At 52.4% G+C, this 13,067-nt stretch overlaps 1 protein-coding gene across 12 annotated transcripts in view; it reads right to left on the bottom strand.

Annotated features, from left to right (window-relative positions):
* Positions 1–13,067, bottom strand: part of AGAP1 (ArfGAP with GTPase domain, ankyrin repeat and PH domain 1) — a 418,249-nt gene that overhangs the window by 257,283 nt on the left and 147,899 nt on the right. For 7 of the 12 annotated variants that reach the window (XM_080670319.1, XM_080670321.1, XM_080670313.1 and 4 more), the window contains exons 3-4: positions 9,694–9,781; positions 8,993–9,004 (exon numbers count right to left, since the gene is read on the bottom strand). In XM_080670319.1, the coding sequence (XP_080526445.1) occupies positions 8,993–9,004; positions 9,694–9,781 (100 nt within the window). The remainder of the gene's footprint in view (positions 1–8,992; positions 9,005–9,693; positions 9,782–13,067) is intronic. The other 5 variants (XM_080670320.1, XM_080670312.1, XM_080670322.1 and 2 more) reach the window with 1 other exon arrangement.

Below are 13,067 nucleotides of genomic sequence, written 5' to 3'. Positions count from 1 at the left end.
GCCCCGAGTTGCACTGGACAGCGGAAGCGACTCGCTCACCTCCCTGAGAACAGAGTGCGCCCTTGTCTGAACTCCACCTCACGCTCAGTGTACTGCATTTCTGCTTCACCCAAAGGCAAGTTGTCAGGGTTCCCAGACAACTGCCCTGGTCCCCGTGGGTGCCCTTGAGCTCGTCTTCGTTTCTTCCCCACATGGGTGAGAGGTGAAACTGAACACACTACCAAGAAGGGGGCTGCGGACACATGTGTGTTGTGACCCGCACACAGGAAGGATAGAAACATCTTTTAGAAAGACTTAAATTAAGGGTGTCCCTTAGCATCTACCGTAACCAATTACACTAAAGGTTTCAAGGTTACTGTCCCGATTCCTGGCCTCGTGCCCTGGGAGCCAGCGTGGAGCCTGGGAGGCTGGAGTGAAGGGAACGGTGGGTTCCCAGCCCCCGGAGCTCCGAGTAGACGGCTGAGCTACAGAGCCCTGTATGCAAGGGCGTCTGCAGAGGCATCGGCGCCCCATCTGTGTTGTCATTCTGCTTTCGGGGGGAGGAGCAGACGGAATTTTCCTATTCCAAAGAGGGGGAAGCTTAGAGTAAACACTGCCACAGATGTTTGACATTTCTGCTTCTATCGTTTTGGCTAATTGGACTGAAAGCTATTAACGTATCATTAACGTTCTGCAAGCAACAGAGACGGATGTGATAACAGCGAGCCTTCGCTAGTTTGTATTTCTTCCCCGTCGCCCGGGGCGCCATCACCACCCAGATCTCCTGGGCAGACCACGAAGACCCGTGGGACACGGGCCGAGGTCCCCGGGCCACTCGCAGCAGGGAAGGGCAGGTCCGCACAGCTGCTGCCTGCCCGCCTCCCCTGTGCTTTCTGCACAGCACAACACGGGGCTACGGAGCCCCACAGCCTGCCTGTGGCCGCCCGGTGCCCAGAGGGTGACCTGGAGAATGAAGGGAGGGCCTGTCTTTTCCTTCCTCCACTCACAGCCCAGCAGGGGGCCGGCTGCCTCCAGCTCCAAGCTCATCGCTGTGCTTAGGGAAGTATGAAGAAATTCACCGCCTGTCACTTTATTTCACTTTTTTTTAACCATTCAACTTTACTTTTCCATGCAAAAACAAAGAATGAAAATTTGCCTTGCGTTTCAAACTCTAGTACTATTTCCCTTTTCCATAAAAAATGGGAGGAGCATTCTTCTAGCGCCTGATCAGATGTGGACAACCAGCCGTGATCCTTCCCTCAGTGCACACAGGCCTCAGGTCGCCCGGTTCCGGTACTGGGTCTCCTACCTCACAGGTTAGATTCCCGTCCACGACAACATTTTCAACATTTGCCTAAAATGTTCTTCTTCCTGACTCAGCCCCATGGTGAAATAGAAAGAATGCCTGCAAAATGTATTGCTTCCTAATTGTTTAAGACAGGTGGAATGAGAGGGCTACGTTGAAAAGAACCAAGAATCTTTTTCATTTCTCCCTAAGAGAATATTTAAAAAATCTTAATTACAAATGCGCCAGAAATTTTTTAAAATTAATTTTACTCTTTCAGCTTTGACAAATATACTGAAGTCAGTAACTTAAGAACATTGAGATTCTGGAGACAGTCTGTATGGTGACATTTAAGAGAAATGTTGGGCCGCATGTTATTTTTACCCTGGGGAAACAATTTTATTGGTAACATTTTAGTTTATAAAATTTAACTGAATCAGATTTCATTTCCTCTGCCAATTTTTTTTTAACTTATATCGATTTTTTTAAGTGACTCCATAAGCTATACTAACAGGAGGGATCTAATGTGTGGTGACTGCTATGTGCCGGCGGGGACGTGGGGACTTCCTGAGCAGGCCAGGGTCTCCGAGGACTTCATTAACCCCCATCTAAGTAAAATAAAAAAGGAGTTGGGGAAGAAAGAAAAAAACCGAAAGGAAGAAAGGGCACCATCCACCAAGAAAAGGGGTGTGGCTTCCCAAACAGAACCCAGCCAACACTGGCCCTGAGAAAGAGAGGAAGATTCCAGAGCTGGTGGACGGGCGCCTCGTCTCACAGCCACACAGGCCCCCGGTGTGGAGGGAAAAATTAAGTTGTCCAACAGACAACACAGGGAGGGCACAACAGAGGCATTTTATACTGTAACTCAGGAAAGCAACACCCAGCCTCAGGTGTGTGGCCCAAGCACTCCCCAGCAGGTGATGAGGATGCGTGATTGACAGCTGGCAAACGGGAATGTGGGCAGAGTGGCCCATTCCTTCTCAGGCGCACTCACCATGAGGGGCATCTCCTCCAGCCCCTCCTCCTGCACAGGAAACCAGATGATGGGGAGCTCCCCACACCCTACGTCTGACGGGGACTGAGGGAGAGAAACCTTCCCTTCCCAGCAGCCACCCTGAGATGCCGGTGGCCCCGGGCCGTGTGGGTGACCCTGAGCGGTGTCGGTGTCCCTGAGCAGAGTCGAGATGGCATCCGTCTCAGCAGAGGCCTGGGCTGAAGCCCGAGGAGGAGGAAGCTGGAGAAATGGGAGGACATCGTGCACAGAGCTAAGGAGGGAACGGGGAGGTGGGGAGGAGGGGCGGGAGGGAGCAAGCAGAACAGCCACGGAGAAGAAAACAAAGCCCAAAATGCAGAAGGAAACCCTTACGAGTGCTCCCCTCCCGAACTCCACTTAAGGACGGGCATTCAGAAAGGCAAGGACTCCAGGGATGAGAGTTTGAAACCACAGGAGATGAGATGGAAAACTCTAGAACTGAGGGGGAAACTGAGGGTCCTTACGACTTTGATTCAATTTGGCTTTGAATCCTAGCTATAGAAATTCTCTCTCTCTCAACCCCCTCAGAGACCTAGCCCCCCACCCCGATAACCAGCAACCACCGAGGCAGCAGAAGACAGCACCAGACCTGACTAATGCCCCAGGTCAGGCCTTCCTCAGGCTAACGATCACATCTTCACCTCCTGAGCCCTCAGGTGGAACGACCCTCTGGTTACTTTCCCACAAAACCAGACAGAGGGACCCGGGAGCAGACCTCAGAGTGTCCTCAGACCTTAAGAAATGACTCATCCCCCCTCACTTCCCACAATCAGCTCCCAGCACCCCCTGGACCCCTAAAGCCTGGAGTCTGGTGACTTTGCCTACAGAATCTGTCCCCTACGCGCCATCGGAGCTCGGGCTTTGGCGCATCAGCTTCCACTCTCCTGGGTGGCGCCGTTCACGGTAAAACGGCCAAGGTTTCTCCGCTGCGGTTCTCCATGTCTCTCTCATGTTTGGCTCAGCAGCACTGATGGCTGGGTCCTTTCTGCTCTACAACAAGGACCAAAACCACTTTGCAAAGAAGAAATAAAATGTGGAAAAGGAACAGAGGAGACACTGCTAAAAACTGAGTTTCCAACACGGAGAAATGGCTTGAAATAAACAGTGAGATTAAAAAGACAGAAATAAAGTATTCAGAGAGCAGTTAATTCACAGGAAGACAGAAAAATGTCCCTCGCAAAAGGATACATGGTATTTCTGCCAACAAATCCCCAACAAAAGAACTGAAAGACTACTCAGAAAGAAAATAAAATGCATTTTTATAAAAGGTAGAAAGATCTGAATCTGCCGATCAAAACGACGTTCCAGGGAAAAGCCACAGGCCCAGCATTAGCGACGAGGAGGCGAGGCCCTGGTGACAGACTGGAATGCCGGCCGGCCGGCCCAGGTGCACTTTCTCTCCCAGCCATGAGCGGGCTTCAGAGCCGCGTCTGGGATTTTGAAAATAGCTGCGTAAGTGTTTCTGAACCTGTATCGCAGTAACGACCAGCGTGCACTGGCAAGTGTGTTACACAGTCACTGAGAGACGAGCACGTGGGATATGGCTGAGTCAGGTACACGCTGTGGAAACCAGAACCCTTCCGGAACCTGGGAGGCTGGCAGCTCCACGCTGGCCTTTTAAACCTCAGAAATGGCACAGACCAGCACCCTGACACATCCCACCTTCTCATGAGTGACAAGCAGGCGCCTGTGTAATGACAGCTACTGGCGTGTGGCATGTCTGGTCAGCAATGACAGGCACACCTCGGGGACATGTCACCATGCAGTGACTGCTCGCCAGGACTTGGGGGGCTCCTATCGGGAAACCTTCACAGAACAAGGGGTTCTGTTATTGATTCATCCATTTTCTCTTTCCTTACCTGACAGTAATAATTAGTCTTAGTATCTAACATTTCATTTTCCCCTAAAACTTTTCCCAAATAGCAGACATTCGGGTTTCCCCTTAACTGTCCCCAATAATTCTGTAGGGAGAACTTCCCAGGCATCTCCCGTCTGGGAAGGATGCTGGCTTCTGCTCCCTCCACTCCAATCCACTCCACGTGAAAGACCCAGCTTTCATTCCTTGCCTGCACTCTTTGGACTCTCTTAGTCTGTTATATTTGTCAAATGGGTGGTGCAGGGCTGAAATTCCCAGCTATAAGGTAGTGTTTTCTGTTTCAGTGGGGGGGGGGGGGGGGGGGCGGTGTGGTGCATAGAAAGCTCCAGATTGCTGCCTCATCTGTGTGGTCACTGTTGGAAAGAACCGGAATGAAAGAGACAGCTCACAGGTCACCGTGAGATGAAGGACCACCCTCCTGGAGGTGAGAGGAGGTGCCATTGCAGCCTTCACGCTGGCACGTCACCCATTCCCAGGCTCTCAGCCAGGAACCTGCTGGCCTCGGGCCTAGACAGATTCGGTGTTGCCAGGGCCCGGGAGGGAGATTTTTGCTCACAAATGTGAGTTGGTTAAGAGCCTATGAGAAGCTGAAGATCCATTCACTGCAAGAAGGAATCCTGCTGGGTTCAGCTCACAAGGACCTGGGAACGTTAGGGACAACTGCTCGTTGGTCATACCTGGCGAAAGCCCCTCAGCAAAGCCCTTCCTGTGGCCGCAGCAGCAGCAGCAGCGACCCCGCCACTGACCCTCGCTCTGGGCCTCGCTCGCCACGCCCACACCTGAGGAGGGTTTGCTCCAGATCCGAATGAAGACGTTTCTCAACCAGTCTGACTTCATCCTGGCACTTTTACCCACTTCATAGCCCAGGGATCCTTGCAAAACTGGCCGACAGCCGTTAATTCTATAACCACAGGAAGGAAGCTCTACGGACATTCTTAAGTTTGTCACTACCAACCTTAAAACCCTCTGCTCAACCCGCCAGGGAGCAAGTGGGCCCTCCTGCTTCCCCACCAACAGAGAGGCACCGGCTGGAGCTCTGCCTCCTGGGCCCCAGTTCTTCCACACAAGTGGCTCTGCAAGGCTGGACTCGGCCGCATCGAGACAAGAGCAATCACAGAGAGATGTGCCCAGGGACAGGGACACAGCCTCCTGGCCTGCCGGGGGGAAGTGTCGCAGGGGGGTCCTTGTTCAAATTCCCACACAGCACTGAACGGCCTGCCTTTCGTTCCTCTTTCAAGGGAGAGAGTTAAAAGCTGAGTGGCGGTCGCCTGGGGTCTGTAACAGGGTGAATATTAAGCACGTGAGGTAGAAACTCGGATTACACGCCAAACGCCGCTCACAATTCTAATTAGCAGCCATGAATAGGGCACTAATGGCCGAGGAGTGAGTGGCAGCTGTGAAATCCCATCAGAGGTGTGAAGGTCACATGTAAACGAACCGAGTAAGTGCGTGTGACCTTCAAGAGACCAGCAGTGAGATCGCAGCAAGGCCTGGCCACCGAGAGGTAACGGGGCAACTTCACAGCTGTGAGAGCAGCTTGTGTGAACTCTGCATGCACACGATACGCACGCGGTGGGTCGAATTTTATCACAAAAAAGTTATGTTCCGGTGCAAACCCCCAGCACCTGATGTAACCGTAACCTCATTCAGAAACAGGGTCTTTGCAGATGTGATCAAGTTGAGATGATGCCCTATTCGAGGAGGGTGGCCCTACCTCCAGTGCTGGTGTCCTGGTGAGAAGAGGGACGTTTGGACACAGAGACAAGGCCCCCTGGACTGAGGCCGAGGCTGGAGTGATGTGCGTACACACCAAGGGCACCAAGGGTTGCTGGCAACCCGAGAAGCGAGGAGGGAGACACGGAACAGATTCTCCCTCAGAGCCTGGGAGGACCAACCCCGTCCACCGCCACCGAGACTCCGGGCCCCACCGCTGTGGCGAACACATCCCGTTGTTTTAAGCCGCTGGCTTGTGGTCATTTGTTGTGGCAGCTCCAGGACTCCACCCGCATACACGTCTCTCTCACACACACACAATTAAAAACATACTTGCATGTACAAAACCTGTACTCTTTGGATTACACTCATGGAATCAAAAGCTCCCTACTGAGTTACCTACTTTTGCCTTGTTAATTCACTAGTTAGAAAACACACATAACTTTTAAACCTGTTGTCATTTAAAATGTATCTTTAAAACGACCTGAATTGTGTGAATGAGCTCTCTTTGCCACGCGACTAAAATACCAACCAAAATCACACAACTGAAACACAGCAAATATTATCCCCTGAGATCCCGCTAAACTCCATCTGATGCAAGTGTGCTCCGGCGTAGGTCGGCAGGTCACGAGAGAGAACACTGAAACAGGAAGGAAGGCCCTCACCACCCCTCCCAGCAATCTAAAGGGCCCTGGTTCGGGTCAGAGGAACGCTAGGGCATTTACACATTAATTAAATCAAAAGAACAGCCCTGTGCAGACGTGAGAAGCCGCAGGGAGCTCCAATGAGCTATGTGGACGGGCGAGTCACACAGCCCCACCACCAGCAACATGTTTTTCATTTAAAGTCGCTGCCACGTGTGGCTGGAGGCAGGTGACCACTCCTGCAGTTATAAGAGGAAGGAGCATCCGTTAGGAGGTAGTGAAACACCAGGAAATGGAAAGGTCTCCCAGCTCAAAGCCCAGCCCCCTTGGCCTGGTGCCCGCAACGCCACCATCAGCTGTGGTCTAACCCCGTGGTCGGCAAACTGCGGCTCTTTGGCCCCTTGAGTGTGGCTCTTCCACAAAATACCACGGCCTCGGCGAGTCTATTTTGAAGAAGTGGTGTTAGAAGAAGTTTAAGTTTAAAAAATTTGGCTCTCTAAAGAAATTTCAATCATTGTACTATTGATATTTGGCTCTGTTGACTAATGAGTTTGCCGACCGCTGGGCTAACCTGACCCTTGGCCTCCACAGGCAGACCTGACGACTCGCGGCTGGGGCTGAGCCATAATCGGCTTCTACCTCCTGCACCCCCCGGGGGGATGCCACGGCTCCAATGCTCTCCATAAACCTGTGCAGAGACACAGTCCATTCCAACTCCAGAACATTCCGCATGCAGCTTCCCAGTAAAGCACGCACAGGCACTGAGCCATAGGAATGAATGCCCTCGACAAAAATGGCAACCACGTTGCAGTTACAGGCTCCCTGGCTGTGAGAAAAAACTTCCATGGGGAGACAGGGAGAAATCAAGGCTTTTCTCATTCATTTTCTTTCTGAAACAACCATGGTCCCTTCCTGCTGCCATTTGGAGACCCGCCGGGGGCACATGGACAGGCTGTGGGAGTCAGTTTCCTGGTCTCCGTAGACATGGCCACCTGCCTGGTTTAGGCAGGTGCGGGTGGCCAGGCTTTGAGAAATAGGGGTTCAGGGGCTAAGGAGCTTCCAGCACAAGACAGCACCCAGAGGCCCCGATGCACGTCCACTGGGTGCACCTCGGTGGGTGCTGCTCCAAGCTCGCAGCACCCCCTCACCCTTGCCCTGGGGTCAGTCAGTGAGAGGCCCGGTGGCCTTGTGCCCGGGTGAGCTCCTGAGGTGGAGGGAGAAGACCGTGGACTGTCCTCCTCCTGACGCAGAGCCTCAGGCACGGGCCAGAGGGAAGAGACGTTTCCACCGCGCAGCTGAGGAAGGAATGTCCTTGTGTGTACAAACGCACGCAGTTCCACCCTTTGAAATCGTGTTTAGAAAACTGTATGCGATACCATGAAATCCAGTAGAGCAAAAAGTGTTACTTGAAAAAACAAAGAATCTGGACTATTAGGGGCCGTAGTTTGGGTACGATTTTTACTTTTAACGAATGGACATTCAAGAGAAATGCCCTCATGCTAATAAAAATACAAGGCCAGTTGCAAAGACATCACAGTCAGGCCCAAATGTGACAGAACAAACTGTGACCGTGCACAGGGACAAGAGCACAGCCACAGCAAAGACAACACGGGGGAGGGAGAGGCGTCCCTGAGGGAGAGGGCCGGAGACTCCGGTACCAGCCACGGTACCAGCCAGGCAGACACCAGAGCCTAATGAGAGCAGCCAGAGCACCCCAGGGGCAGGGCTCGCATCCGAGTGCCTGAAGGGTGTGGTGGGTGGTGTAGGCAGCTTTACCTGGAGAGGTGATCATTACGCCTGCCATCAGGTTACCCAGACCCTGAGCCGCTGGGGTCACCAACCTATACAGTAGCTACACCTGAGGTACCAGTGAACCTCAGTCTAGGAAAATCAAAGCCACACTCAGACACAAAGAAACAAATCAGCCCAACCAGGTGCAGACCCCAGGAGTCAGAAAGCCTCCCTAAGCTCTTGCAACCATGCACCTGCACACACTTTCCACCAGGGCCACGTGTCTGCGCACGGATTCCCACCTTCAAGCCTTCGAGTTCATCTCCGGTCTTTCTAAATCATCCTCTCAGTCTGGTTCACGCAAAAAGTCGGCCTCTCCCTGGGGACCACCACGGGGCTTTTATGTGTTTGTAAAGTTCCGCAAATGAATGGCAGATCCCCGAGCAAAGGTGGCCACAGAATCCATCCCTCCACGCTATCCGAAGGTTCCACAGGCCCCAGGACAGGAGTTAGACACTAAACAGGTGTTACAGGAAACACAGGAAGCTAGACTACTGCTAAAAACACATCTAAGGGACGCAACAGGTGAAATGTTCAACTTAAAAAAAAGGCAAAATCAAAGGCAACAGGATGGAGCACAGGACGAGGAGGGGAGGGAACGCTACAGGACACAGCCGCCTCTCCTCTCTCCAAACAAGACAAGCGCTACCATGAAGAAAGGGCATAGTTACCTGCATCCATATCTGCAAAGAATGGAACAGCCAGTAAGAAAAAGAAGGAACCAGAAATTCAGTGTCTCAGAGTTGGATTTTACAAGGTTATACGGAGAGAAAACAAAATTTAGAAAAACTGCCTGTGAACTAGGCCTGGATTAGGGACACAGGGGCTGCTGGGTTCCTAACAGCATTTTATTTACAGCAGAAAATAAAATATGGATATGTTAACTGAAGAAGGAAAAGCCTAATGGCGAACGAAACATCTTATTCTCATGCAAAATGACCATTACATGTTTATCACATGCTATAAAGGGGGAACATACTCCAATAGGTGGTGGTATGCATCTGAATGCCTCATATCTACGACTACGTCACAGGACGTACACAGAATGGATAAACCCAACATCCCGTGCGGAGAAACAGCCGAGCAGTATTTAAGGGAGTAAGACTGGACTGACATTTGGAAAGGACAGGACTATTAGGGAAGAAATCAACTCAAGAGTATTTCATGGTTCTACTCTTGCTCTGAATGCCACAGAGAATATAATGGGTCAGCGACCAATACTGGAGAAGAAACAATATACCTAAGAGTTCTACTGCTTGGTGCTCTATTACTTTCTTGACATGTGATACACAGAAGTAACGATTTAGGATATGCTACAGAAAGGTTAAAGCTAAGCTCTCCTAAGCTTGAGCCTGCCTGCCAGGCCGCGTACCTTCGGGAGATTCTTCCTGGACGTAGGTGCCGGTCAGGTAGCGGTGCACCAGGGCCGACTTGCCGCTGGCCAAATTGCCCACGATCCCCTGAAACAAAGCAACGGATGATTGTTAAGGACCAGGATCCAGAGACATAGTCAGTCTATTCGGCAATCTACAAGCGGAGGGAGTTAAAATGTACAGTGCGGCTATTCGGCAATCTACAAGCGGAGGGAGTTAAAATGTACAGTGCGGCTACATACAATCACAACCGCGCACAGGCTGGAAGGGCAGACATGGGCTCAGGGATCTTCCTGCTGGAGGAGAGGGACTGGGCTCCCTCGTCAGCATCCCCCTTCTCACCGCCTCGCCAGCCCTAAGAGCGTGGACACCACCCCACACCTGCGGCTGAGGCGCTCTCCTGCACACCACGTGCGGTGGGTCCACCAGGAAAGGGTGCGAGTCAGGGCGTCGTGCCCTGTGAACCCTCCGCGTGCTGAGCGAGGAACGCTGTGGGCCATGGTGGTGTGCAGAGCACTGGGGATGAGGAGGACATTCTGGTGCATTCCGTCACCAAGGAAGTGCATGGTTACCTGCACCCGCTTTGGGGGTAGGAGTTTGGAGCTGGGTCCGACTAGGTGAAATGAGCCACACGGGTTAATGACGATGTGGGGGCGAGGGTGAGGGGTGGAGGGACGAGGCTGGTACCAGGCAGAGGACAAGAGCAAGCCTGCCTCTCTGGAACATGGGTGCGGCTGCAGCACAGGTGTTCTCACTCACTTCACAAGCCTGGGACCCACCTGCCCACTGCCTGCAGGCCAGAGCCCACGCTCCAGGAGCAGCAGCAAACAGCCTCCCTCTGAAAGCTTCACCCTGTCTGCAGACACACAGGCCAGCAGCAGGTCCGTGGCCCTCCCGCCTTCTTCACCCGACCAGTTTGGGGTGGTCCTCCTGCTCCTCCTCTGCACACCATGACTGCTGGGGATGTTCGTGGCTCGGTCCCCCACTACACTGAGGTCCCCGAAGACCAAGAACTATGTCTCTGGATACTGGCAAGGACACCAACTCACCAACTCCACATCCCTACACTTACCAGTTTCTGGCCCCAGCAAAGTGCCTGGTAAATATGGGATGGATGGAGGAGGGATGAAGAGAGGGATGGAGGGAGGAAGAAAGGGATAAAGAGATGGATGGAGGGATAGATGAAGATATGGATGGAAGGGAGGGGTGGATGGATGAAGGGAAGGAGAAATGGATAAGTGAATGGAGGGATGGATGGAAGGAGAGAAGGAAGGAGGGAGGGAGGGTAGGACAATTGGATGGATGGGTAGATGGAAGAAAGGAAGGACAGATGGAAGGAAAAAATAATGGCTGGTGAAGAGAACGGATGATGAAGCCAATAACTAGAAGAACACACACAGGAGAAAACACACTTGGCATGAAACTGTGAAAAATAAGTTAAAATTTGACTTTTCTGTATCCTATTACCCATCCTGCCCGCACTCACCAGTTACAGCCCTTTAGTTTCTCACCTTCCCCAGCTCCCAAACCGCATCCCCAGACTCCTAGACCTTCCCACATCCACCACTGCCCGAAATACTCCTCCTGCTCTGGCCAGCAAGCAGTTCAGATGTCTCCTCCTCTGGGAAGCCTTCCTAAAGCCACAGCCTCAGGGAGCAGGGATCCTCCATGCAGGCCTCCTCACATGCTGTGTGGGACTCCCCTCTTTATTTTCCCAGCATCAGTATGAGGTCTGACTCCCCAGGACTGACCACTCCCTAAGGGCAGGACCGTGTCTCGTTTTCCCTGGTTCTCTGCCTCCCAGGAACACTGGCTGAATGAGTGAATAAATGAATGAATGAGTGAATGAATGACCCAACACCAGTGAGTACAAATGAGCTCCTCTTTTGCTGTGGCTGAAAGCCAGACTTCACAGAAGATCCTAAATAAAGCTGTCTCCTTCCTGCTTTCTTATGTCTTCCTTTCACCTGAGGCCTCTATAATCTGAGAATTTCTACCTATTAATTATTCTTTGCTCAAGGGCACCTGCTCTTTGTCAGCTTCATGCTGAGAAAATTTAAAACAGCGTGCCACAGAATTAAATTTTTAATTAAGATTAGAGTGCCTCTTTCCTGAGGAGGAAAACGCTGAGAATCAAACACTGTGTAACCCGGTGCTTTCTGCACGTGGCAACGGTCCTTCCTTCCTACGTGCCCACGACATGCCAAGAACTGGCGGACCCACCAGGAGGGACAAATCGGTCAGTCCTGGGGGGCGTGGGAGGTGTTAGTGGGTGTGAATGGCCATCTCACAGACCTACATTCGCCACCCCGGGCGTTATCCTAACCTGAAACACTGCAGACACCAGCAGCCAACTGTGGGGAGGAAAAGAAGAACGAAGGACAAGGCTCGTTCAGGGCAGAGCTGCCCTGGGCCCGGGAACCGCTGAAAGTACAACAGGAGAGGGCGCAGGCAGCCAGCCCGGGCCTGCAGGCTCCGTGGGGGGACAGTGTCCTGGCCACGACAGACCTGCCGGCGTGGAGCGGCCGAGATGGTCACCCCGGCCCTTCGTCCTGGGCCAGGGCCATGAGCCCGCAGGACGCCGCGCTCCACATTGCCATTCATGAGGGAAAGAGAGCACCGTTCTCCCCACACTGACTTCCCTGCCTCCCAAACTCCACCACTCACCTGCTGAACACACGAGGTTTGCTGAAAAGGAAATCTAGGCTCTTAGTAAAAATCCCAGTTGGGAATTCAACGAAAACACAGAAGTCAGCCGGGACTAGAGGCTGATGAACATGCCCCTCTACAGGCAAATGTCTATGCTGGCTTCACTCTTGCTGCCCGCACAAAAGCACCAAGCCTGCGCCTGGCATACAGGGACCCTCTGGTGCAACGGTCACTGATTATCTAACCCTAACACAACCTCAGGACACAGCATGGTACCACCACTCTTGAAAACAGAGCAATCACTGAGCTGTTTTCTCTGACAGATTCCCGAAGATTGATTGCAAAATGTTACATAAAGAGTCCATCTGAGGCTTGCTATTATGTCATTTAATTCTGTTTGTGAAACGGAGTCAGGGGTTCCGAAGGCGCTGACCTAAGGGGCCACCTGTCTTGGAGTGTTGGACTAGGCAGGAGACAATTGCAGCCCTGTGGATACCCAGAGGCTGCCCCCGAACAAAGGAGCACTTTCTGTAGATGCTGAAACTCCTTAGCACAGAAGGGATCTGCCCAGGAGGCCTGAGAGGACGAACTGCCTAAGGCCTCCACCAGGGGGCGCCCGCCGGGAGCAGAGCCAGCCTTCCACAGGGGTCAGGGGCAGGAGGAAAAGAACCTCCCCTAAGGACCTGCAGAACCACTCACATTTCCTTATCCAGGATGGAGTCAA

Source organism: Plecotus auritus, assembly GCF_963455305.1.
Source record: "Plecotus auritus genome assembly, chromosome: 5".
In the NCBI taxonomy this organism is placed as follows: domain Eukaryota; kingdom Metazoa; phylum Chordata; class Mammalia; order Chiroptera; family Vespertilionidae; genus Plecotus; species Plecotus auritus.
The sequence above is the reverse complement of the archived record's forward strand: the minus strand, read 5'-3'. Positions and strand labels throughout refer to the sequence as shown.